The 22,666-nt window shown below is 37.3% G+C and overlaps 5 protein-coding genes and 1 pseudogene across 8 annotated transcripts; 1 reads left to right on the top strand and 5 right to left on the bottom strand.

Moving 5' to 3' along the window:
* Positions 1–1,327: 1,327 nt before the first annotated feature.
* LOC117622098 (sigma intracellular receptor 2-like) lies at positions 1,328–3,044 on the bottom strand. Its single transcript, XM_034352637.1, has 2 exons — positions 2,605–3,044; positions 1,328–1,764 (listed from the first exon to the last, which is right to left on the bottom strand). The coding sequence occupies exons 1-2, from the start codon at positions 2,926–2,928 to the stop codon at positions 1,585–1,587; spliced, it is 504 nt and encodes a 167-aa protein (XP_034208528.1). The 5' UTR covers positions 2,929–3,044; the 3' UTR covers positions 1,328–1,584.
* A 1,980-nt stretch (positions 3,045–5,024) lies between these two features.
* On the bottom strand, positions 5,025–5,978 carry LOC117621935 (sigma intracellular receptor 2-like). Its single transcript, XM_034352462.1, has 2 exons — positions 5,655–5,978; positions 5,025–5,306 (listed from the first exon to the last, which is right to left on the bottom strand). The coding sequence occupies exons 1-2, from the start codon at positions 5,976–5,978 to the stop codon at positions 5,025–5,027; spliced, it is 606 nt and encodes a 201-aa protein (XP_034208353.1).
* A 244-nt stretch (positions 5,979–6,222) lies between these two features.
* LOC117622872 lies at positions 6,223–7,201 on the bottom strand (annotated as a pseudogene).
* A 632-nt stretch (positions 7,202–7,833) lies between these two features.
* On the top strand, positions 7,834–9,747 carry LOC117621455. Its single transcript, XM_034351940.1, has 3 exons — positions 7,834–7,985; positions 9,004–9,083; positions 9,229–9,747. The coding sequence occupies exons 1-3, from the start codon at positions 7,872–7,874 to the stop codon at positions 9,296–9,298; spliced, it is 264 nt and encodes an 87-aa protein (XP_034207831.1). The 5' UTR covers positions 7,834–7,871; the 3' UTR covers positions 9,299–9,747.
* Positions 9,748–9,909: 162 nt separating this feature from the next.
* Positions 9,910–12,697, bottom strand: LOC117621454 (septum-promoting GTP-binding protein 1). Its single transcript, XM_034351939.1, has 6 exons — positions 12,046–12,697; positions 11,756–11,882; positions 11,559–11,655; positions 11,411–11,450; positions 11,230–11,313; positions 9,910–10,374 (listed from the first exon to the last, which is right to left on the bottom strand). The coding sequence occupies exons 1-6, from the start codon at positions 12,394–12,396 to the stop codon at positions 10,210–10,212; spliced, it is 864 nt and encodes a 287-aa protein (XP_034207830.1). The 5' UTR covers positions 12,397–12,697; the 3' UTR covers positions 9,910–10,209.
* A 1,824-nt stretch (positions 12,698–14,521) lies between these two features.
* On the bottom strand, positions 14,522–19,949 carry LOC117621465 (glutamate receptor 3.4-like). 4 transcript variants are annotated; one of them, XM_034351961.1, is made up of 8 exons: positions 19,824–19,935; positions 19,442–19,547; positions 18,890–19,284; positions 16,583–17,919; positions 16,045–16,322; positions 15,895–15,926; positions 15,393–15,802; positions 14,522–15,244 (listed from the first exon to the last, which is right to left on the bottom strand). In XM_034351961.1, exons 3-8 carry the CDS (start codon positions 19,188–19,190, stop codon positions 14,780–14,782), a joined length of 2,823 nt encoding a protein of 940 aa, XP_034207852.1. In that variant the 5' UTR covers positions 19,191–19,284; positions 19,442–19,547; positions 19,824–19,935; the 3' UTR covers positions 14,522–14,779. The 4 variants fall into 4 exon arrangements, with proteins under 4 accessions (XP_034207852.1, XP_034207850.1, XP_034207849.1 ...); XM_034351959.1 differs by lacking the exon at positions 19,442–19,547 and having other exon boundaries at positions 18,890–19,259; positions 19,824–19,949; XM_034351958.1 differs by lacking the exon at positions 19,824–19,935 and having other exon boundaries at positions 19,442–19,817.
* Positions 19,950–22,666: the final 2,717 nt, after the last annotated feature.

Genomic DNA, 22,666 nt, shown 5'->3' with positions numbered 1-22,666 from the left:
GACGTTTTTTTCCCCTTTGCTGGCTAACATATGTTGCAATACGTATAGAATCAATCTTGGTCCTTTCATTGTCGGGGGAGGAAATCAAAAGTCAACAAATTTTATCCCAATGATTGTTATGCCAGCATTCTTGAAAATTTATCTAGATAATTAAGGTTAGTTCATAGCGGTGCCCCTGAAATTACAGTCAAATCTTACTTTGCCCTTTAAAAGTTAAAGTGACTAACTTTGCTCCGTTAATTAAGGTTTGATATTCCACGTTATCCCATATCATCAACTTCATCTAAAAATACGTTAAAATTGATGACGTGATAGGAGTATTTTTGTAATTTCATACACATGAATTATTTACCCAATACTTTTGATGATGTGGTAAGGTGGAGCCCACCTTTAGCATGGACCGAAAAGTAATTAACTTTTTGACCTTTGAATAATTAAAAAAGTAAAATAAATTGCTGTCAAGGGATCTCACTGATTGCTAGCAAATTGGTTGGTACATGTCTTGTGGAGCTAAAATTATCCCAAACTCATAAAAAGGCTGTTTTGGGGTGAGCAATTTGAGAGCCCATGACAACTGGAAATGCGAATCTTTCTGAAACGCTCAATGAGTTTCTACTAATTGTACTCTCCTAGTTGGTGCATGCAAATGAAAGAGTAGAAAAGTAGAAAAGTAGAAGTTGGAATAAATGGGAAAGATGGAGTTCCCACCCAACCACTCTTCATTTTTTTGGTTCTGATTGTATATCGAGACTTCATAAGATATTAATATATGCCATAGATGTAGAGACAAGAAAGCAAGCTGCTGGGTTCTGGTACAGCAATACATAATGCCATCCATCTGTGCTTTGCTTTGCTTCGCTTCATGGTAGTGAGTCCTTGGAGATGTGGTTGCAATTAATATTCTCATCAAATGATGTCCTTTCTGCACTAGCTATCTTGCAAGTAAAAGTGAAAGAAAGTTAAATTGAAAACTTTTAACCATGTTGGACATGAACTTTTCACCTGTTTTTAACAAGCATGTTAAAAGCAGGTCCCCTTAAAGACATGGATACTTCAGGTCACCAAGAAAACTCTTACATAAAGCCCCTTCGTAATCACAGCAGCAGGGCACGTACATTACTGACAGAGTTCCTAAGTTAATCCTCCTCGGTATACAAGGATGAAATCAATCTGGATACGAGATTTAAGACGTCGTTAAGAGATAGTTATATGTTATATCTCTATTTTACCTTCCCCCCAAAAATTTGATAAATTACTAACAAGAGAGCAGCAGCAGCAAGCAGCCAGCTTAAACAAAAATATGCGCAGAACAGAGATATTCCCAACAGAAGGTAAAACCAGCAATGTCTAATGAACACTCTGACCTCTTTGTTGAAGTAAGAGATGAAGGGAGAAACTCACCACATTATTCACATACAATCTCTAAAGAGGTGAACATCAAGCATGCGCTAAACTGAAACACAATTGTCAAAACCTTCCAATCATCCATTAGAAGAGTTTCATCGATACATTGTGGATTCAATGTCATAAAGTGACAAATATGACACACTCTTACAAAATCTCAGTCAGTCAGTTAGTTGTATCTCAAGCCTTCTTTTTCCTACCCAATGTAGGTCTCTTGCCAATCCCCGAACTAGTCGTGCTGGATGGTGGCAGCAGCCCACGCAGTATGGCCAAAACACCTAACCCCAGAAAAGGGAAGTACATATACAACAGCTTATCAGAAGCCTTGCCGGACTGAACCAGTTCTGATAATATAGTAACCTGAAATTTTCACAAAACAAACAAGCGTTAAGATAAAAAAAAAAAGTTTGAAGAAAGGTGGAGACAATCCAATAAGAAACAGAATTTTGATATTCCAGACTCTGTATCTGGTGCAGAAAGCAGAAGAACTCCACCTCCCATAACCAAATTACAATTCTCAGCACCATTAGTTCATAGTTAGGCAGTGTTTAGGGGTAATTATTAACAGTTCAACAATATTCATGTGGCCTTAAGATATTGCTCACCTGCACACCTGCGGCGGTGTTTCGTTTCTTATCCAATGCAAGCTTAAAATGAGCGTTTACCAGATAAAATCTGATAACATACTGGATGAGTTCCGGGGGTTTCCAACTATACAACCAGATTGGCCAAATGCCATCATCAGAGTTTGGTAGAATTTCATTGATTCTAACAGAGAAACCAAGTAACATATTTTCAGAATTCTCTTAGCTGGCTAATTCTGTCAGGCAATTTGTAATTTTTAAGTTATATAGTCTCATTGCAGGATTTGAAACAAGCATCAGGACCAATGTGTCTCCTTCAACCACCCACGTATTCACTTCATTTGCTTCTTCTTATTTTTAGATGTATGAATTTAATCACTCTAAAACCAACAGCTTGACTTATTAAACCACCCTCTTATTTGATACTACAATTAACCTATCCAAAACCCTATAAAATTACTGGTTTGGGAAGATATATAACAAGAAAATAAGAAATTAGCTCAATGGAAAACGAGAAAAAGAAAAGAGATCTAACAAACCAACGTTATAAAACCAAACAAAAACAACAAATTGATTATAAGTTAACAATGTATTAAAAGAAAGAAGCAAACTTTACCATGGAAGTGAACACAGAAACGCCATAGATCAAGCAGGTGGTGTTGAACCAAGACTTGGCAGCCAAAATTCCGTACAGGTTGGCAATTGAAAGAGGCCACTGAAAGAGCAGCTCGAGCCAAACGATCCCAACAAAGAAATGGGGCTTCTGGGTCACGAGATAATCGCCATATTGGCGCGCGTACCAGCTCTTGAGCTCAACCAACACGTTTGGGAAGAGGCTCTGAGGCAGGCATGTCTGCGCGTCGATTAAGGGCGCTGCAAGCGCAATTACGAAGAAGAAGACGAAGAGTGTGGCGTCAACAAGCTTCACCAAAGCACCCATTTTGGATTCTTGAGGTTATATATATTTTTGCTTCCTACTTTACGATGTTTCTGTCTCTGCTTCAATGGAGCTTTCGGTTTGCTCTGTGAAACCTTGTGTGCGAGGGAGGAGACGTATGCAAAATGGGATCTCAAGTCAAATTTCCTAATCTGACGACGTGTCGTTTCTTAATATGTTAGGTTGCTTTGCAGACGCCTAGTCGTTTTGTTGTTGTTGTTGTCGTTTGTTTTGGACTCGAGTCGTTTGTGCAGTCAAATCTTCTCCTGACTTGAACAGGAAATACTCGGTCAAAAAAAAAAAGGAAATCAAAGTTGCGTGGTGGAAAGGTCAAAAAAACTGTGAAACAGAAAGTTAAGAACGAATCCTAATTGGAAATAGAAAAGGATTTCCCATAAGAACCAGGCAAAAGACTTAACCTATAAAAAACCCCAGCTATGCATTCAACTTTTCCATCCTCTTTGCTCTTGTTGTAAAGTGTTAAAAAAACCTCAAAAAGCAGGCCAATGAAGCCCTACGCTGCCACAAAGCTTTCTGCTGATGCGAAGCCTTTTTCACCCCTCTCGCCTCACCTCCATCAACCACCGCCGCAACATCATCTGCCTCATGTTCCTGTTCAAGCTTCTCTGCATCACCCAGTATTTTACCAACCGCAATATTATGAGCCAAGTAATTTTTCTGGTGGTGGCCATTGGAGTTGGCAATCTCCTCAGTATCACCAATTAGGGTTTAACAACATTCCTGTGCATCATGGTGTTGGGTTTTGTTATGGTCCTCCTCCGGTACCATTCGTGTACGATCAAGGTCTTCCGCAGTTTAACATGCAGACTTTAAGGAACAAAATTGTTCAACAAGTGGAATACTATTTCAGTGATGAAAATCTTTGCAAGGATTATTTCTTGAGATCACTGATGGATAACAAAGGATGGGTTCCGATATCCAACGTTGCTGAATTTAACAAGCTCAAGAGAATGTGCACAAACATACCATTTATCCTTGATGTTCTGATGCAGCGCTCAACTCGTGTAGAAGTGCATGGTCACATGATACGACGACGTAATGAGTGGCAAAGGTGGCTTCCGGTTTCTGCAGGCTCAACGACAAATCCGCAAACTCAAGTTTCCTTGGAGGAGAAGGAATTCATGGAAAGCCTACTAGTAAAGAACATATATAGCGATGATGATGCTGTTGAGTTTGATGGTGGGTCGGTTGTGTATAATGCTTCTAATGGTGGTTTAAGTGGAAGACGAGCAGCCCCGGCCATGAAGACAGAGTGGAAGCCCAAGGCTTTCAAGTGTTGCTGAGTATGGACGTAAACATTCTGAGGAAGACTGATTTGATTTGATCGACTGCTGGAACGAAATTTAAGCTACTTCTGTCTTCATGACAGAATACAAGAGGATGAGCCTTTTCTTTCTTTCTTTCTTTTTTTGTGTCTTTTTTTTATCTTTTGTTTTGCATCTTCAAGGAAAAAGAAAAAAAAGAAAAAAAAGAAAAAACGAAAAAAAGAAAAAAAAGAAAAAAAAGAAAAAAAAGACTACTGGTTATTTCTTTTCTTTTTGTCGGTTTACTTAGAAGATCTTAGGTTTTTTTTGTCCGACTTAGAAGATTTTAGTTATGTTACTGCCATCGATGATAGTCTCCTTCACCCGTACTTCAATGTTCTTATGTTGAAAAAGATAGACATGGGGATAGTTTTTTATTTTTTATTATGTAATGTCGTGTTGTGGTACTCTTTTTTCTTGACCGAATTTCCTCCACTGGGGATTTTTATGGCAAGGTTTTTAATGAGGCCACTTTATAGCACTAGAGGAGCTCTGTTTGTATTACTGTTGCTTCCATATGAATGAAAGTTCTTACTTTGATTAAAAAAATATATACATATTCTTATCTTGAGTTATAATCAATCAAGGATTGTCGTCTTTTCTAAGTAAACTGTTCCTTTGCAATTGTCATCCAAGATGATGAATCCAATTCCCAAAACCTTCCAATGATTCATGACAAGAGTTTCATCAATACTTATGCTACTCTCAATAAAAAAAAACGTTTGATATAAATCCATCAACGTTTAAAACCTTTCACACAATGTTACAAGTTCACTAAGGTTGAACAAGAAGCAGGAGGAATGTGTCTCCCTCAAGGGAAAAAGAATTGAAAAAAGGAAAATTGATGAAAGATTTGAGTTCTAAATCATCTTCTTTTTCTTTGGTGGGCCCACCGTTTTTGGTTGTTCCTCTGCCACCGGTTGAAGAAGTGGCGGACGGAGGAGGGAGCAGCCCCTGCAGGATGGCCAGGAGAGCAAACCCCATAGCAGGGTAGTACAACTTTAACATTTTATTAGATGCCTTGCCCGACCCTATGAGCTCTGCTAATATAGCGGCCTGCAATTTGTACCAAGCCATAAGCCAGAAAATATGTAACATTAATCAAAATCAATTTTATTAAAATCTCAACTAATTTGACATATCATAAAAAAAGAAGAAAGGCGAAAAAGTCATCTTTGATCAGTGTAGTTTCCTGTTTTACTACTTCGGTTTTTGTAATTTCAATTCTGTCAATTTTATCCATAGAGTTTTAAATTCCTCCTAATTCAAGGACATGTTATAAATTCTGTCAAATTCGGATGAAAATTCCAAAATTAAACTACATGGATCAAATTGTCCAAATTAAACTATAAGAATCAAATGTGACTTTTTGCTATAAAAAAAAACACACACACACAAGTTTGCCATGGTGGTGTAGAAAGAGGCGCCATAGGCCAAGCAGGTGGTGTTGTACCATGGTTTAGCGGCCCAAATCCCATACAAGTTGGCGACCAGAAGAGGCCACTGGAATACGAGCTCAACCCATATGAGGCCAAGGAAGAAATGAGGCTTCTCTTTGCCAAGATAATCGTCGAACTCACGGACGTACCAGTTTTTGAGCTCCGCCAGCGAGCTTGAGAAGAAGCTTGCTGGCAGACACAACTGGACGTCTATCAGCACCGCGTTCACTGCAGTTATTGCAAACATCACAAAGAGTATGGCGTCGATTGTCTTCACTAAAGCATCCATTTTTGTTTTGACCTTTTGAGGCTCTGTTTTTGCTCTGTTTTGCTCTGTTTCTCTGTGTGAGATTGCAAAACTAGATCCTGGAGATGTTGGGAGGCTAGTTGGGTAAAGTCTACTGCCATATTTAAATATGTGTTTGTACAGGTTGGTCTTTGTTCTATAATCCATTACTAACATGCACGTTAGTTTCAGCAATTTTTTTTGGGACAATTTGACACATATATAATATAGTCAAACTCTTCTCTAATAATGCATCTCATAAATTGTTCTTGGCAAACATACCATTCTACAAAAATCAGAACGTTTTGTTCTCCAGATATGTTTCCTCCATACAATTATATAAATCTTCTGAACTAGACACAAGCTAGGCAAATGGCAATCACAATGAGATGGATCATCAAGATCACAGAACTTTTGAGTTGCAGAGTAAAAATTTAAACTTTCTTCTTCCTACCGGAAGCAGGTCTCTTGCCAATGCTTGCAGAAGACTTGGTTGATGAGGTTGGTAGCAGCCCACGCAGTATGGCCAAAACACCTAAACTCAAGAAAGAAAAGTACAGAGTCAAGAGCTTATCAGGTGCCCTTCCTGACCCCGTCAATTCTGCAAATATAGGCACCTGAAAATTCAAGACAATGGAGAGAAACAATAACAATTAGTGCAAGATTAATTAATTGACACGAATCTTGATCTATTATATATAACATGTCGAGAAACCGTTACATATATTATCTTAACTAACTACTATTTTGTGTATCATCTCTCTAATATGAGTCGCTTGTCTATTAAAAAGGATTTAAGAATTACCATAGAAGTGAAAAGAGAGATGCCATAGCTCAAGCACGTGATGTTGAACCAAGGTTTGCCAGTCAAGATTCCATAAAGGTTGATGAACACGAGAGGCAATTGAAAAACAAGCTCAACCCACATGATCCCCGACATAGAAATCGGGCATCTCCGTCATGAGATAGTCGCCCGACTCGCGGGCATACCAGTTCCTGAGGTCTACCAGAATGTTGGGGTAGAGGTCGCCGGGGAGACATGCTTGTGCTTCGATCAATGGCTTTTCGAAAGCAATCACCAGGAGCAAGAGGAAGAGCAAGGCATCAATGAGCTTGACAAGAACACCCATTTTTTTGTTGGTGAACTTTGGAGGTTTGGCCTAGCTATGTTTGCGAGGAATGGAAAATAGCTAGCCAGGAGAAATGAGAATGGTAGCAAAATGAGGATCTTGGGACGTTGAATATCAACATGGGGTGAAATTTATATGGGGACGTTTTGACTCACTCACACGCACAGACATCAACTCTTATTAGATGACATGTTTGGGACATTCGAAATGTTTGGTTATGGAATGTACTTGGCAAAAACATTCTCATATTCCAAAATTAACCAAATGGAAAAAAGGAAATTAAAGATGAGTAGCGCCAATTTCATGCCAATAAACTTAAGTTTAAGAAATAATTTTAATCCTTGATCCCGTACAGTTAGTTAAAGTAATGTGTCTGCCTCTTTTACCTAAGTTCGATCATTGATCCCATACATTATAGTAGTTAGCATATCAATTTATAAAATTTAAAAAAAAAGAAAAAGAAGTGAATTTATAAAATAAAATCACATAAAATGTTACTGCACAGATAAAATCACATGAAGAGGTCTCATAGTGATGATATCAATAGAATAGGACCCTTTATTTTATTTTATTATTATTATTTTTTCAAATAGAGAAACTATTTGCTAACGTTATGGTGTTATTTACTATTTGATGCTTTTATTTGGAGAGCACTTTCCCAAGAAAAGAAGAACACTCTCCTACGTGCGACACGACGCCGTTTTATCAATGTTTGTTATAGAATTGGGACGAAAGAAGCTTGAAGTTGAATTGCATTACCTTCACGATGAGCGAGACTCGACCGGTGCCAAGGAGAGAGAGCCCATGGGGGAGGCCAGAGGGAGATAATCGTGAACCTAAGGCCCATCGCTGCAATGACCGAGCCGAGGACGTCATCCAAGTAACACAAAACCCTCTGTGTGCTTTTCTTTTCTGAATTCACATCTCTGATGCTTATATGAGATATTCAACAATCTTTTATACACAAATGTTAGTGTTCTTGATTAAATTCTTTAACTTTCTGTCGTAAGAATGAGATTCAAGAACTGGGTTGGAATTTTTCAGTTTTTTCTTGGCTCAATTGCCATTCTAATTGCTTATGTGGGTGGGTGGGCTTGGTAATGTTTAGATGGGGTTTTGGGTTTAATTGGTTTGATGGTTTTGGGTATGAGGAAGTGAAGTGGAAGCGTTTTTCAGCTCAAACACTTTCACCTGCTCGCGTTTGATGGATTTGAGTTCAATTCAATGTTTGTGCTTGATATAAGTTGGAGTTTCAATTGAAAAACTTTTGCCCTGACTGTCTATCAGTATACATATTTGATTAAATTTCTCTTTTAAAAGAATTTGGTCATCTGTCAAAGTTGAAATTAAACCTGCTTTTTAATTCAAGCTCCCGCTATATACTTTGTATAACACTTATATTTGTAAGTTATAGTATATGGTAAAATGGAACACCCTTTTTCCCCCTAATAATTCACAATGTTTTTCCTCCTTTAGAATCAATCTAAAACAACACTCGCATAGCTCATAGTGATTAGGGAGAGGGCGTTGCAGATGTTGGTTTGTGGAAGTGAGGAAAATAAGCTCAATGGGAAGAGGATTCATCTTCAATGTGGAGGTGCCATGATCAAGTCTTTAGATTTAAGCTTGACTTTGGTGATACTAAGGGATGATCAGATTGATAAAGGACGTGGAGAGTTTGCATTGATTAATTTTTATTTTTTTTAGGAGTGACTTTGAAAACTTTCCACTCTTGATGCCTTGTTTAGCTACTGCCCCAAAGTTGTATTAAAAGGCTTGAATATTTTCTCATTTTGGTTATCTGCCAGAGAGGATTAAGTGGTTTGAATGTTTTGAACTCTCCATTACTAGTGTTCCCTACCATTTTTATCAGTTGATCTTGCCTGTGTATTGTGTAGGCTTGTTTTGAGGGCAACCCATTTAAGACAGTTCCAGGGCCATTTAAGCTCTTCTGGCAGTGCATGCGATCCAAGCCTGGGTATGATTGACCTTCGAAATGCTGTCCCAATTCATTCTATACATATAATTACATAGATATAGTTATATGTTATGTGATACTGTATCAGTTACATCATTCACTACCACTTATGCTGCCTTTCTAAAGTGTTTGTGCTGCCCTGCAGGGAGGAACCAACAGAGCCATATACATATTTGCAGCTGGATCCCCCGACTAGAGAGGTGAAACTGGAGTAAAACCACCTTGGCTTCGTAAACAATTTCGTTTTTAGGTTGGCTTGTCACAAAATTTCCAATTTTTGTTATCTCTTGTCCAAATAATATAATGTTGGAGTGCCGCTAAGATTATAGCTTCATATGCTCTAACTATACCGACAGTTGAACTCAGCAGCTTATTTGATCTCTATTTGAACCACCAACTTAAAGTTGTCTTCTATTACATGAGTGTCATGGTTGTTTTTCTCTTCCCTATAACTGGATCTCCCATTCAAACGCTTTGGGAGCTTTATCTGATAACCATATATTCATATTGAATGGCACGTGTTCTGTCTGTTTGTTAAGAGAGTCTGTTAGAGTGTTAAGAGAATCTATTAGTTTGTTAAGAGAGTCTGTTAGTTTACCATATAAGTACTATTCCATTGTAATAATTCTCAACAATAATCAATACAAAGCCTTATATTCTCAGACTTTTCTTCTTCCTTTTTCTTCTCTCTTCTTCTTTTCTCAGTATTCTCTGACTGTTATCATTATTTGCCATTGTTGTAGGTTAAAGAAAACTATGCATGACTACTGTCTGAGATATGCTGGTTTTGACTTTGATTTGCATGATCATTAGATATGGACTGAAATTGTAGCAAAACTTGTAATTTCTTTCTTTCTTTCATTTTCGAACTCCCTCCACAATTTTCTTCAACAAAACTTTATTGATATATGGAGATGTGGGCTGTCCGCCTCTCCAGTTCTCCAAATCATGAAACAGAACCAGTAAAAGAAAACTCATGAAATGGAAAACACGAAACCCAAATTGTTATCAGACTGACGACGACTATGACAACTCCCAGCCTGCAGGAACCGACCTGTTTGACTGTTTGTATCTTCTTTTGGGGCTAGAGAGATAAGAGAGATCCTCCTATTTACAAAATACAACCCTAGAAATCAATAATAGGCTCTCCAATGGTGAGATTGCGCTCCACGGTCCATGGCAAGTCGAAGAGCTTGGCCGTTATGAATTTGAAGATTTTGTTCACGTTTATGTTGTAAGTTGCACTCGAAAAGAAAAGTGTTGCGTTGAGGGCCTTTGCATATGCTCTTGCCTGCACACAGAGTTAGACATAGATATCAAACTTCAGCTTCAATATATTTCCCAATTGAAATCCTTAAACTGGAGCACAAATTGCTCAAATGATGTTATACATTTGGATGATGAAGTGGTAGATTCTAAAAGTTCAAGCGGTTTCGTGTTAAACAAAAAAGAAGAATGTTACTGTCAGTCGATGCATTATGAGTCTCATTTCAACTGTCATAAATCATCCACGCGATGGTGGACGACCGACCATATCACAACTCAAACTCCGTACTCTCCTTAAAATGGGTGGGTATTGAATCCATTGTTTTTGAATCAAAAGTAGGTGAAATCTTGATGAATTGTGAACAGGGGGACCAAGGGAGGAGCCTATATTTTACCAGAGTGGTTGCTTGGAAAGTTGACTCTTTCTAAGGATTTCTTGGCCCACCCGTGGTTCACTTTAAGTTTTGCATTGAAAATTTTCCATAAAGTTTTGAATTGGTTGGTTAGTGTTCGTGCCCCACCCCAGATTGAATTTGAATAGAAGGCTCTTCTAGCTTCCATTTTCTGTTGAGCATTGACCTGGATGTCTCCATATTCTCGTGATCTCTTTTTGTCAATGTTTATTATTCTAGAAAGATTACTTCAAGCTCATCCTACTAGTTAGCTTAGGCCCCTAATAATTTGATGTTCTTTCACTAAACACTTATGTATAAACGATTAAGTGGATAGAGAATGCCTAAATATGAGTAGGACTTTTCCCTCGTACCGTCGAGTTTCTCTCTAAAGAAATATATATATATGAGTAGCGTCAAGAACTGGAGATGACTAAAATTATGCTATTGTATTGTATTTTGTTTATTAAAAGCATATATAACCTTACCTGACTTGCAATTGTCCATTGCAAATCAATGGGGAGTTGGATGAAATCATCAAACTTGGTTCCAATTAATATTGGGATTGCCGCCTGCAAAACAACCATAAAACAAGATTAACAGACGATATAATCATTATAAAAACATAACTTCGAAGAAAATTCGATGCATTTTATGTGGAAAAGTTACCTGATTCCATTTCCTTGCTTGGTGATACCATGTTATGACACTGCAATCCCAGAAATTAAATTCCTCAGACTTTTGTTCGTATGTAATTATCGAAAGGATTAAGAATGCTAATCGAAACAACATTAGTCTAATGAAACATCAAACACACCTATTTAGCGTACACCGGCTTGTTAAATCAAACATGAACAAAATAGCTACAGAGTCCTTGCAAGCAACCGGAATATTATCCTGGGATTTTAAATCACCTGCACCAAAAATTAAAACATATTTATGTAAACTAACTCAAAAATTAAATCGTAAATAAAACGAAATAAAATCATGAGATTACAATTAATATTTGTATACCTCCAACTTCCCAAATACTATAGGAAATACGCGCACCGCTGACCAACAATGTCTTGTCCATCAAATTTAATCCTGTCGCCTCTGTCTCTCCTCCTTCTTCCTTCTCATCGTCCCCTACATACTTTACCTGATCAACCAAATTTAATTAGCACATGAAAATTAAAAAGAAGAATGAGAATGTTACATGGTACGAAATTGTATAACGAGACACACGAACACATATTTTGTGTTCGTATGATATACAATTTCGTACCATGTACGAATACCAAGTTTGGAAAATCATTAATTACCAAAAAGCTAGTCTTTCCAATTTGGCTGTCCCCCAAGAGGCTAATCTTCAAGGCTACCAAATCGTCCTTGGATTCAGGGTTTTGACGTCGGCTAGTACTCTTGTTTTGATGGTGAGGACGACAGAGGAGCTCCCTTGATTTCGGCGACGATGACGATGACGATGACGGCGCGAAAGTGGAAGAAGGGGTCTGATTCGGGGACATAACGGCGGAAACTGGCAACACCCGGTACCGGACCGGCTTTCCTAGGCAAGACATGAGCAGCCGATCCATGACACGTTTAATGCAGCGGCGGAGCAACGTAACGCGGCGTTTAACTCTTCGCCTGAGGGTGAAGTGGTGGTGCACCATTTTCTTAATTTCTCGACTATAGATAAATATATAAATGATCGATCGGCAAAGCTAGAAAGCTTGAACAACAGTCAAATCAATCTTGAAGCTGAATGTTTTTTGGTTTCTTTAAACGGATGGTTATGGTTATGGTGAAGGTAGGGGGGATGGCCTCAACAGCAAGTGAAAGGCTCTTGTTCTGTAAAGGCCATGGAAAATGAGAAGCTGCTTCTGTTGCTCTCATATTTTCATGACTTGTGGGTATTTTTAGAATATGCTTTGCATTGTGTTTTCATTTTCTTTTTTCTTTTGCTTTTTTGCTTCTTTTTCAGTTACAACTACCTTTTGCTATCAATGTGACTACTTTAACGGGACAGTTGACCGGTAATAGTATGGACCAATTACTCCTGATTGCCGTCTTTCATTGCTACACTACACGTATTTTCGGGTTTTATATAAGTGGTGTGTGATGATCTTGTGTGACAGTAGCACCGCGTTATATGCTGACATAAATTTATCGTTATACATATAAGTTTTTTTGTGAGTTTGTTTATTTCGTTAATTTCACTGAAAAAGTTTATATTAAGACATTGCATCAGACTAAAAAATGAGTTGGGAAATTTCCTTTCTTGGTTACTAAAAACAAGTTGAATCTCCATAACATCTTATTTATATGTGTGAGAAATTCTCGTTCTCTGTAATTTCGGTTATACTGAAAAGAAAAAAAAAAAAACACATACATCTAAAATGGGAAATATCTAAGGAGAAATTCAATTTCTTAAGGTTTTACTTTGGTTGGTTTGCGTGTGTGGGGTGATGTTTGATTGACACCAAACAGTTGTTGCTTTGCTTCAATGTACATTCACCGAATTCTGTTTTTCTTTCTTATAAATTAGGCACCTAATACGATTTTGGATAATTATGTAGTTTAGTAACCGAAAATTCTAGAATATTTCCGAGGCATAGCTTCAATCATATGAAGGACACGTAGATATGCTTGGATTGGACCAACGAATTTGAACTAAAGTTATAATCAATAAAGAAGCCAAATGAAAATCAGTTTGATCCACGTGTCTAATTAAGTAGTAATAAAAAAGGATTATTAGGATAATGAGCCTCCCCGCTCCCTCCAAGTCTAAATTAACGTGGGCGCCACACATACACGTTGTCCATCAATCGTTTCAGACATTGATATCATGTTTGTTCTGTCGTCACACGTCGACTTCAATTGGATTAAATAATATTTTTCGTTTGGGTTGGGCTTTACCTAACGTAACTCTTATGATATTTCTCAATAAATATATCTTCCAACGAAAAAAAGAAAAAATTAATTTATAACTCAACCTAACTGTATAAAGTGTTCTGTGAATATGTAATTATAAAATTAAAAAAGTTCGAATTGGGTATAGTACAGTTGAATGAGTTTTTTTATTTTTATTTATATAGATAGAGATTTAAAATTCCGAAATATCAATAAATATTTGTATAAACTTCTTCTCCAATGACTTATGCCAATAAATAAATAAAAAAATAAAATTGTTGGTTGGCTTTGCATTGATAAAATATGTGACCCATATAGTATTCCATATTTGTTATTTGAAAAATACTATTTGTCACACTATTTGGTAGTAACGAGATGGAATAAAACTATCAATTGTGGCTTGTCCCATGCATAAGCCAGGTTGTCGTAGCATTTAAGATATTAATATTATATACAACTAATATAATCATACAACACATTTCAACCTCAAATGAATAAGGTAGACTTCGACTCATTCTCAATGTTTTAGGTGAGACATCCTCAAACTTACTTGTAAAGCCCACCACGCATTGTATTTCAATGATCCAAATTAGATATTCTTTAAAAGATTACATTTGCGAAAAAATTACTTGAATTCAAAATCAGCTAACCACTCAATTAGATGGTTGTTATAATAATATTTTTTTTGAAATATCGTGTTTGTCTATTTTGTTAGTCTCAACTGTTGAAGAATTCAAAAAGTCCCACATCAGAAAACTTGACAAAATAGAAAATCTCATATAATGAATGGCTCCATTCCTATTAACAAGCTTTTTGTATAAAACACCACATCACTTGAACAGGTAGTTAAGTTGGGGTTAAGGGCTGTTAATTCCACTTGAATATGGTAAAAAGGAATCATCTACAATTGGTGGAACTCTGTCATTCATCAGTTAAAATAAGGAGTAGGAGCATTATTGTTCAATACAAAATGGTCTACAACTAGCAACAGGATCTTCTCATAATTTCTTTTTTCCTTCCGTTTTTCTAAAACATGTAATGTTATTCTATATACCTAATGAACTTTTGGCACAAGGATACTAGATACATAAATTTTTTGATTAACAGTGTGGTTAACAGCTGAATGCAGAGAGCAAATTTTCCTTAAGAGGGTGAATGGAGCGGCCCATCAGAGCTAGGACTAGCTTCATCATGTTTGCTATCACTTCCTTTTCGCTTAAGCATGTGCTTGATCTTTTCTTCTTTCGTATCTACAAAGTCCATGAGGTTCTTGAAACTAGCTGATCGGATCGAGGGTCTAGATCTCGTGGAGCCAGATCCAATCTCCTCCACATCCCCTTCCACGGCAGCCGGGATAAATCTGCGGTATTGACAAAGGATTCTGCAGAAGAACACCGTAAGAGAAAGGAAGCATGCAACGCCACAGATAAGAAACAGGCCCCAAAAGCTTGTCAGAGATAGCCGGTCTGAATCAACTTCATTCATTTGAATAGAACATTCGTTATGCGCAAGCCATTTATTATGGATCTTTTGGAGATCGCCGTTCTCTGAGAGTTGAAGAATGGCGGTCGACAAGTCAACAGCAAGAGGAGAATCCCTTTGGAATGCCTGAGACAAGGAAACTGAATATGAGAATTATTCTTTTCATTCACATGACTACATTTTAAGCATAATGCTACCTTTCCTGTCTGAGGTATCCACGAGGAAAATAAGGAATTCAGTGTGATTTAAGATCAAAATCAACAATGGTACTTACAAATCCCCATCCGCTTTTTGTAAACTCCTGCCCCACCGTCCTGAATTTACATTTGGTGTTGGACATAAACAGCTCAATGTAAGGAAGCTCATCAACAATGGCAGCTACCCCACCACGTTTCGGTCCATACTGAAGGGCTTCAATGTAGTTTTCCATGGTTTTTAACTTGACAAGTCTAGATTCCGCAATGTTGAGCTCATCAACCAAATACTTCCATGCAAATGACCCATCTTGAACTCCAATTGGATCGTTACTTGCTATCAAGCTGTCAATCCCTTCAATTCGTGATGTCAACTGCTGCATCGTGAGGATTGATGTCAAACTAGCTGTGTAGCTCGAAATGATAATTAAGACCACAAACAACCATATAATCAGCACCAGCCGTCCCAGGGTGCTCACAGTGTTCTCTCCTGCGCCAAGTCCAAGTAGCGAAGGATGTTAGGAGTTAATAATGCAAATTACCTTCATGATACCAAAGGAAGATTAAGCATGAAAAACATACTGTGTGAGAAAAACATTGTTGAGAAACTAAACCTGCAAATAAAAAGCAAAAGCAGTTTCAGTAAAAGTACTCTTCCATTTATGAAACAATGCCAGTAAGTGAATTCCTAGGCAACAGATTAGGGGCCTTAACGATATAAAACATACTAACCAAAAAATAGTCATGAGTTGCTTCCTCGGTGGACCACGGAATTCTTGATTCATCCGGTGCTCAAGAATCCAAACAACAGCTCCCACAAACAGGAAGAAGGCACCAGTGACCAACCACATCTGATAAGTAAATGGCTTCAGGAAAGCCCAAGGGCTTGTTTTTTGCTCTTTGACAGGAACAACAACAACAAGCCCTGATTCCATGTAAGGCTGTGTAAAATCAACTATTCTTGTCCTATTAGTAGTAATCGTAACATCCCCAACAGCTGCATCAAAGTTCTGCAAACGAAAAAAGGAAAGGAGCCAGTAAAAAAAATTGGCCATAATTTAAACACCAAAACAGCAATACAGAAGCCCCAAGCCAAGCCCATCATATTGTTTGATAATCCCTTAAGAGGAAATGAATAACAACTGTGATACATATGCACAAGTTAAAAATCATTTAGCATCTAAATTTAATCCTAATCAGACAAACCATATATAAAGGTGAGTTTGTTCACCTCTAATTAAAGAGATAAAATTTACACCTAGATACTCACATTTTGCGCAACGTCAAATACAAGATTGCCGTACTCAGGATTCCTCTTTCCATTTCCATACAACACGTAATTGCGTGGCACGGCATAAGGCAACAAGTTTACAGCAGCTTCAAAGACATCAATACAGTATCCTCTAACCCCTGGAGGGCTCTTGTCCTTAGCCACAAACTCTTGGTAACTTACTCGGTAAGGCACGGCAATTCTGAGAGGCGTCCCATTGTTGGGAAATACCCATCCCCGAGGTACAGCTGTAGTTTCACCAGGCCATATAACGCTATAAAGTTGAGCGGTGGTATTAGCACTGACTGGCCTTTTATATAAGATCTCTGGAGCGATTACTGAGAGACCAGTAGAATTTGACCAATAACCAATCCTACGGGACCCAGTTCCGCCAATATTCAGAATTTCATATGCTGGATGAACTAAATATTTATCCTGATCAAACTGAATCTGACCACTTACACCTGTGAAGTTCATCTTAAGAATTGTCTGTAGATATTGTTGGCCTCCATCAAATATACGGAGTGATGTTAAGTGCAATGTGCTTCTATTTGTGTCTTTCAACTTTGGGTCATCAGAGAAAGATATCTTCCCACCTTCGTTGAAAAAAACTTCAAGAGCACGAGCTGCTAACCAAATAGAGTCATATGCATAGAGCGCATAAGAATTGAAGCCCGAACTCCCTTCATGTTTTAGTTTCTTCCATCTCGACATAAAACTCTTTTTGAGATCCGTATCTGGGGTATGATGACGAAGAGCAACAACCCCTTGTACAAGATTCATTGTATCAAGGCCAGGTGATTCTAATGAATCTAGATGAGAAGGAAGCCAATCTGTTGCAATCCAAACATAGCCAGCGGTCATCATTCCAAGAGACTTGGCAACAGAAAAAATTGTCAAACCAGAATCAGGATTAACATGCACAACAAAAACCCGAGATTCCATGAGGTTTACTCCCACCAACAACTCAGTGATTGCGTTTTTGGAGGCTCCAGGAGAGAAGGCAGCCTTGTATGAGATCTTGGAACGCTTCTTCGCTAAGGCATCACCCAGTATAGAAATCCCATTTCTGCCGCAATCATCATCCACAAAGATTGCAATTACTTCTCTCCATCCAAAATACTCAACTACATCAGCAACTGCATACATTTGGAAATGGTCACTCTGTGTGGTGCGAACAAAATACGGGTACTGCAGAGCAGCAAGGGAGGGGTCTGTTGCAGCAAATGACAGAAGCGGTACATGGAGCTCATTCACAACATGGGATATGACATGAGCTATTCCAGAGGATTGTGGGCCGATTGCAGCAACCACATCATTTTCAATCAGCTGCAACGCTGCATGGAGAAAGACATCAGTGTTACTTTTTAGTTTTAAGAGAGAAAGCAAGGCAAGGACTACAAGTATACTTGCAATCCTGGTTTTTTATTTTCACATCCAAGACTTTAATCCACCATTATGAAGGTGCAGATTATAACTCAAAGATGTTGAATATTATTGGCAAGAGGTTAGATGGCCAATTATGCATTATTCAGGCCTGGGGTCAACTTAAAGAGAGTCCTATTTGATATATAGCTCTTTAAGAAAGAAAATTTAGATATCTTTAGCTTCATGTCGATGCAAGGACATATTGACGTCCATAAAATTCGAGCAATAAAATCAATGGCGTGGATGAACAGAACATCAAGAAACTTTTACAAACTATGGCACTCAAACAGGAAGAATCATACAAAACAAGTCATTTACCGATCATAATACATATACATGGAGGACACCTTTAGAAATCATATCACTTATCCTCAAACAAGGATCAGAATGGCTTATTTTGGACTTGCATTTTCAAGACTGCAATCGTTTAGCATTCTTACTTAGCAATAATTTTACGGTGCTACAGTTTTAAGCAGGAAAAACATCAAAATGGAACAAAACAACAAAATGTAAGACATGAAGTAGAGTAGACAGAGACTCAAGATATCCTATCAACATTATAATCTGCAGCAACAAAATTGGAATTATGCAAGTCAAAGTTTTGATTTTTTAAAAGGCATACAATGCCAGAATTCTGAACTCTCAAAAGGGCAACAGAACAGAAAATCAAATTCAACATTAAAGGCCGCTAATTTGATAAAAATGAAGTACATCCCAAATTGAGAATAAATATATTCTCTAAAACCTGTTTTCTTATCAAGAATTAATAGCAGTTTGGTTTTTTTCTCCCAAAATTAAAGGAAATTTGCAACTCAGTTCGCGCAGAAAGAAACGGGTTCTAATTCCATGTGCACTCTAGAAGGGAGTTTCAGGAAATACCTTCAACAGTTCCAAGAAATCCACTGCAGTTTGTATCATGGAGAATAACTTCCAATTTTGTCCCGGGAAGAATGCTCGGATCAGAATTAACATCATCAATTGCTGCATAAATTGCTGGTTTGGCGGCCCTTCCAATAACTGAATTCAATGTAAACAGAGCTCCAATATTCAGAGAACTTGGCCTTGTAGACGAATGGGTGGCATTTTCAGTCCCAGCCATCACTTCCATGGGCACCCACATGAGCAAGATCAAAGCAAGTAGTGCCCTTGTCTTGCATACATGAATCAACAAGACCTCCATGTCTACAGAGGTCTACAATTGCCTGTATAGAAAGAACTTGTTGATTCTTCAGCTTGAACTAAGTTCCCCCTGCATTGAACAAAATGGCAAAGACCTGTCAAGAATGGCAGATAGAAGATGACCACCACAAGTGAGTTATCACATATTGAAGACTGCAAAAAATAAATATACAAAGATAATATAAAAAAATAAAGTTTATAGTCAAAATGGGTCCCAAAATTCTCAGAAAATACTTGGATTCAAAGATTTACCTCGAACACTGAGATTCTGCAGTAAATACCCAATTGAAATCCACATAGAATGTTTAATAGTGGCTTGGCAACCTTGGATTCCAGAATTTGATACTCGCTTGGGAACCTTATGAATAAGTTTCAACATGGGTTTTACTTGGAAAATCCTAATTTGTACGGCTATCAGTGTACCAACTACTATGATTACCAAATCAAGCCAGGAATCTCAATTTCCAACCAATAAAATATTAAACCATATGAACAAGTTGGTGAGGCAAGCACATGCAAGAGATTGAGAAAAGTGAAAAAGAAACAGCCAAAAAACGAAACAAGTATTAAATGATAAAGAGTTCCACAAGAAGCTCAGACTTCGAGTGGAAGATAGCATTTCTAGTTAATTTACCTGAACTCGGATAAAAGCTTTCAACAGTTCAAAAGCTGAACAACAATGAGCTAAAAAAGAGAACTTCAAAGCTCAGAACAGTCTTCCAAGCATCAAGTAAAGAATCAATTCTTCTTCTAACTTCTTTTTTTTATAGCTAAAAAACAAACAGTCGCTGTTGGGCTACGTAATATTTTGTGTATCATCTAATCTACAAACTTACAAATATAATGGCTGTGATCAATACACGTCAAACCAAAAGATGGGAAGCCAAGCCAATGACAAATAAGCTTGCCTCAACCACCAGGCAAAATAGCTTTCCAACTCAACTTTGAACTCAACTGAACTGATTCTCAATAAACAACAAACAAAACTATTACATAAAATGTACATGTGTGACACAAGTGCATCATTTACTTGTGTTCGTGTGAAAATTGGGTATTAAAAAAATATTTGACCACGAAATTAAATATTTGGATTCGTGGTATTTCTTTCTCTCGAGATAAGACACGTGTCCCCTCAGTTTCAATACCAACTATTATTCTTCCTCAAACAAATATCTTTCTCGTCTCATTTTTTTTCTTCTCAATTTTGGAATAGCATCATGGATTTAAGACCCCACCATACAATGGACTAATGATGGAGTATGACGTTTCTGAGAACAAATTAACATAAATGTGATGTAGCATTGAAACTTATATGAATTGGGGATAGTATAGATCAGCATTGTTTTGTTATTTTCAATTAATCACATATTATTATGTGAAAAAGTTATCATATGTGACATGTCGTGATTGGCCGAAAATAACAAAATAATATTATCTCTGTTCCATGTAAGTGTTTATCCATTTCAAGACAAGTTCAATGCTTTTTCTCTACCATGGTCATTTTGGTCAACCTTCTGATGTTAATTAGGAGAACCCTTTTTGTTATTGAGGTTTTTATTTTTATTTTTCAAAGAGATGATAAAAAGCGAAGACAATAATGGAACTTTTATTCTAAGTCATGGTCTAAAAACCTCCTCCAACAATTTTTAATTGCTACCATTCACATTTACAACCACACTCCTAATAATTCACAACAAAATCCAAATGCTGTATATTTTTTACTGAACTTTCTTGCAGATGATGGCATAAAACCAGCTTTCATTCAACAATGACCTTTAATAGTTTGGTGATAATAATAATGTCATAAACATTTATATCATGGGCGTCTTTAAGACTGCAACCAAGCAGAGAAAACAGATTCTGGTAAAATGACATGAGTGGCAATGGGGCCAAATGAAGCTGTCAAAAGACCTTGACTGCCCCACACACTTCATCATCATCCTCAGGCATAAAGGTTTATACTTAGCGTGAATTGCGTTTGAGCGCATGACGCTAGCACAACTGTTGATAAATTATAAATGCTTATGATAATGTCACTTGTCAACACTCAACATTATGCATCAATACCATTCACTGCTACTATGATCGAATAAAAGCAAAAAATTAGTGCTTGTCACGACCCATGTGGGCTATATAAGCCGACAACAAAATGTGGATTTCATTTTCAGCCTTTCTTTTTTTTCTTGGGTTTTCTATGAATGCATGGTAATACTTATTGTCACTTGTGAACATGTCAAATAATCATGGTTGGCATGCTAATAGGAGAAAAATTAACATTATTTTGTTATTTTTAGTCAATAACGTTATATCATGTAGAAATATTATCACGCGTATTATAGCGTTATTGATTGTGAATAGCAAAATAATTTTACTCCAATTTCATAAAAGTTTCTCTGTCAAGTAGCCTTGACAAGTGGTAGTTGTTGGGAAATAGGGAAAAGGAAAGGCAAACCATTTCGTGCATTCAATTCTTGGGCACACCATGCAGTTCATACAGATGAGATAAGTTTAACATATTTGGTTAACTGAATACAATACTTTTCTTTTGATATGACTTATTAAATAGAGTTTTGTTTTTGGATTTTACCAGTGATTGATTTGATTTGATTAATATCATGACAGAAATGGAACCGAATATTGAATAACAAAGAGGGATACGGTACCTGATATTTTTATTTTTTAAATCAAGAATCAGAATATCTGTAACCCTTCCTGTAAAGTTAAAGCATAGACAAGGACGAAGGCATCACTTTGGTTACTGGTCAAAAATGAATTGTAGCAAAACCTTTGCAAAGATTTCACATTCACATTATAATATGATGAAGAGACCAGAAATTGTGTTCCTCACAAAAGGGAACCAATTTGGGTCCTTTTTTTTTCTTGGGTAAATAATATTGTGTCCTTTCAGACAGAAATCTTACCAAGAAAAAGCAGCCAACGTGTAGCATGTGTTCCTTGTACACACACCCATTTTTTTGGGTTTTTTGTTTATGGGGTTGGCTATTATTCTGTGCACCCAACACTTGGTCATAGTTTTGTGGATCCATTTGTCATGAAAGGTAGTTGGGTGGGCTCGCTGTGCACATTTGTCACCTCATGTGCAACAAAATATCGGAGACCGCCCACCAATAAATAAGCCATGCAGGTCCTGTTCTTTTAGGATGGTTTTCATCCTTGGTTTAATTTGTATCCAGACTCGAGCAACTGTGTCATTTATATTTGTCATGACATTGCTAGATATTTTCAAAGGAAAAACTGAGATTTTCTGCATAGGCTTGGCTGGCAGCCTAGACATGGGACACACCGAAGTAATGAACCAATTCTGCATACATAATTTGTGTATAACCAGTATATGACTCTTAATCTGCTGAGTCAACTTACCAGAAAGAATAGTTAACATGTTTTATAGTCGATATAGGTTGAGAAATAGTGTAATTACTGTTGAAGATTTCAATAATATAGAGAGAGTTAGTCAGA

The sequence above is a fragment of the Prunus dulcis genome, chromosome 3 (genome assembly GCF_902201215.1).
Source record: "Prunus dulcis chromosome 3, ALMONDv2, whole genome shotgun sequence".
Classification (NCBI taxonomy): domain Eukaryota; kingdom Viridiplantae; phylum Streptophyta; class Magnoliopsida; order Rosales; family Rosaceae; genus Prunus; species Prunus dulcis.
The sequence above is the reverse complement of the archived record's forward strand: the minus strand, read 5'-3'. Positions and strand labels throughout refer to the sequence as shown.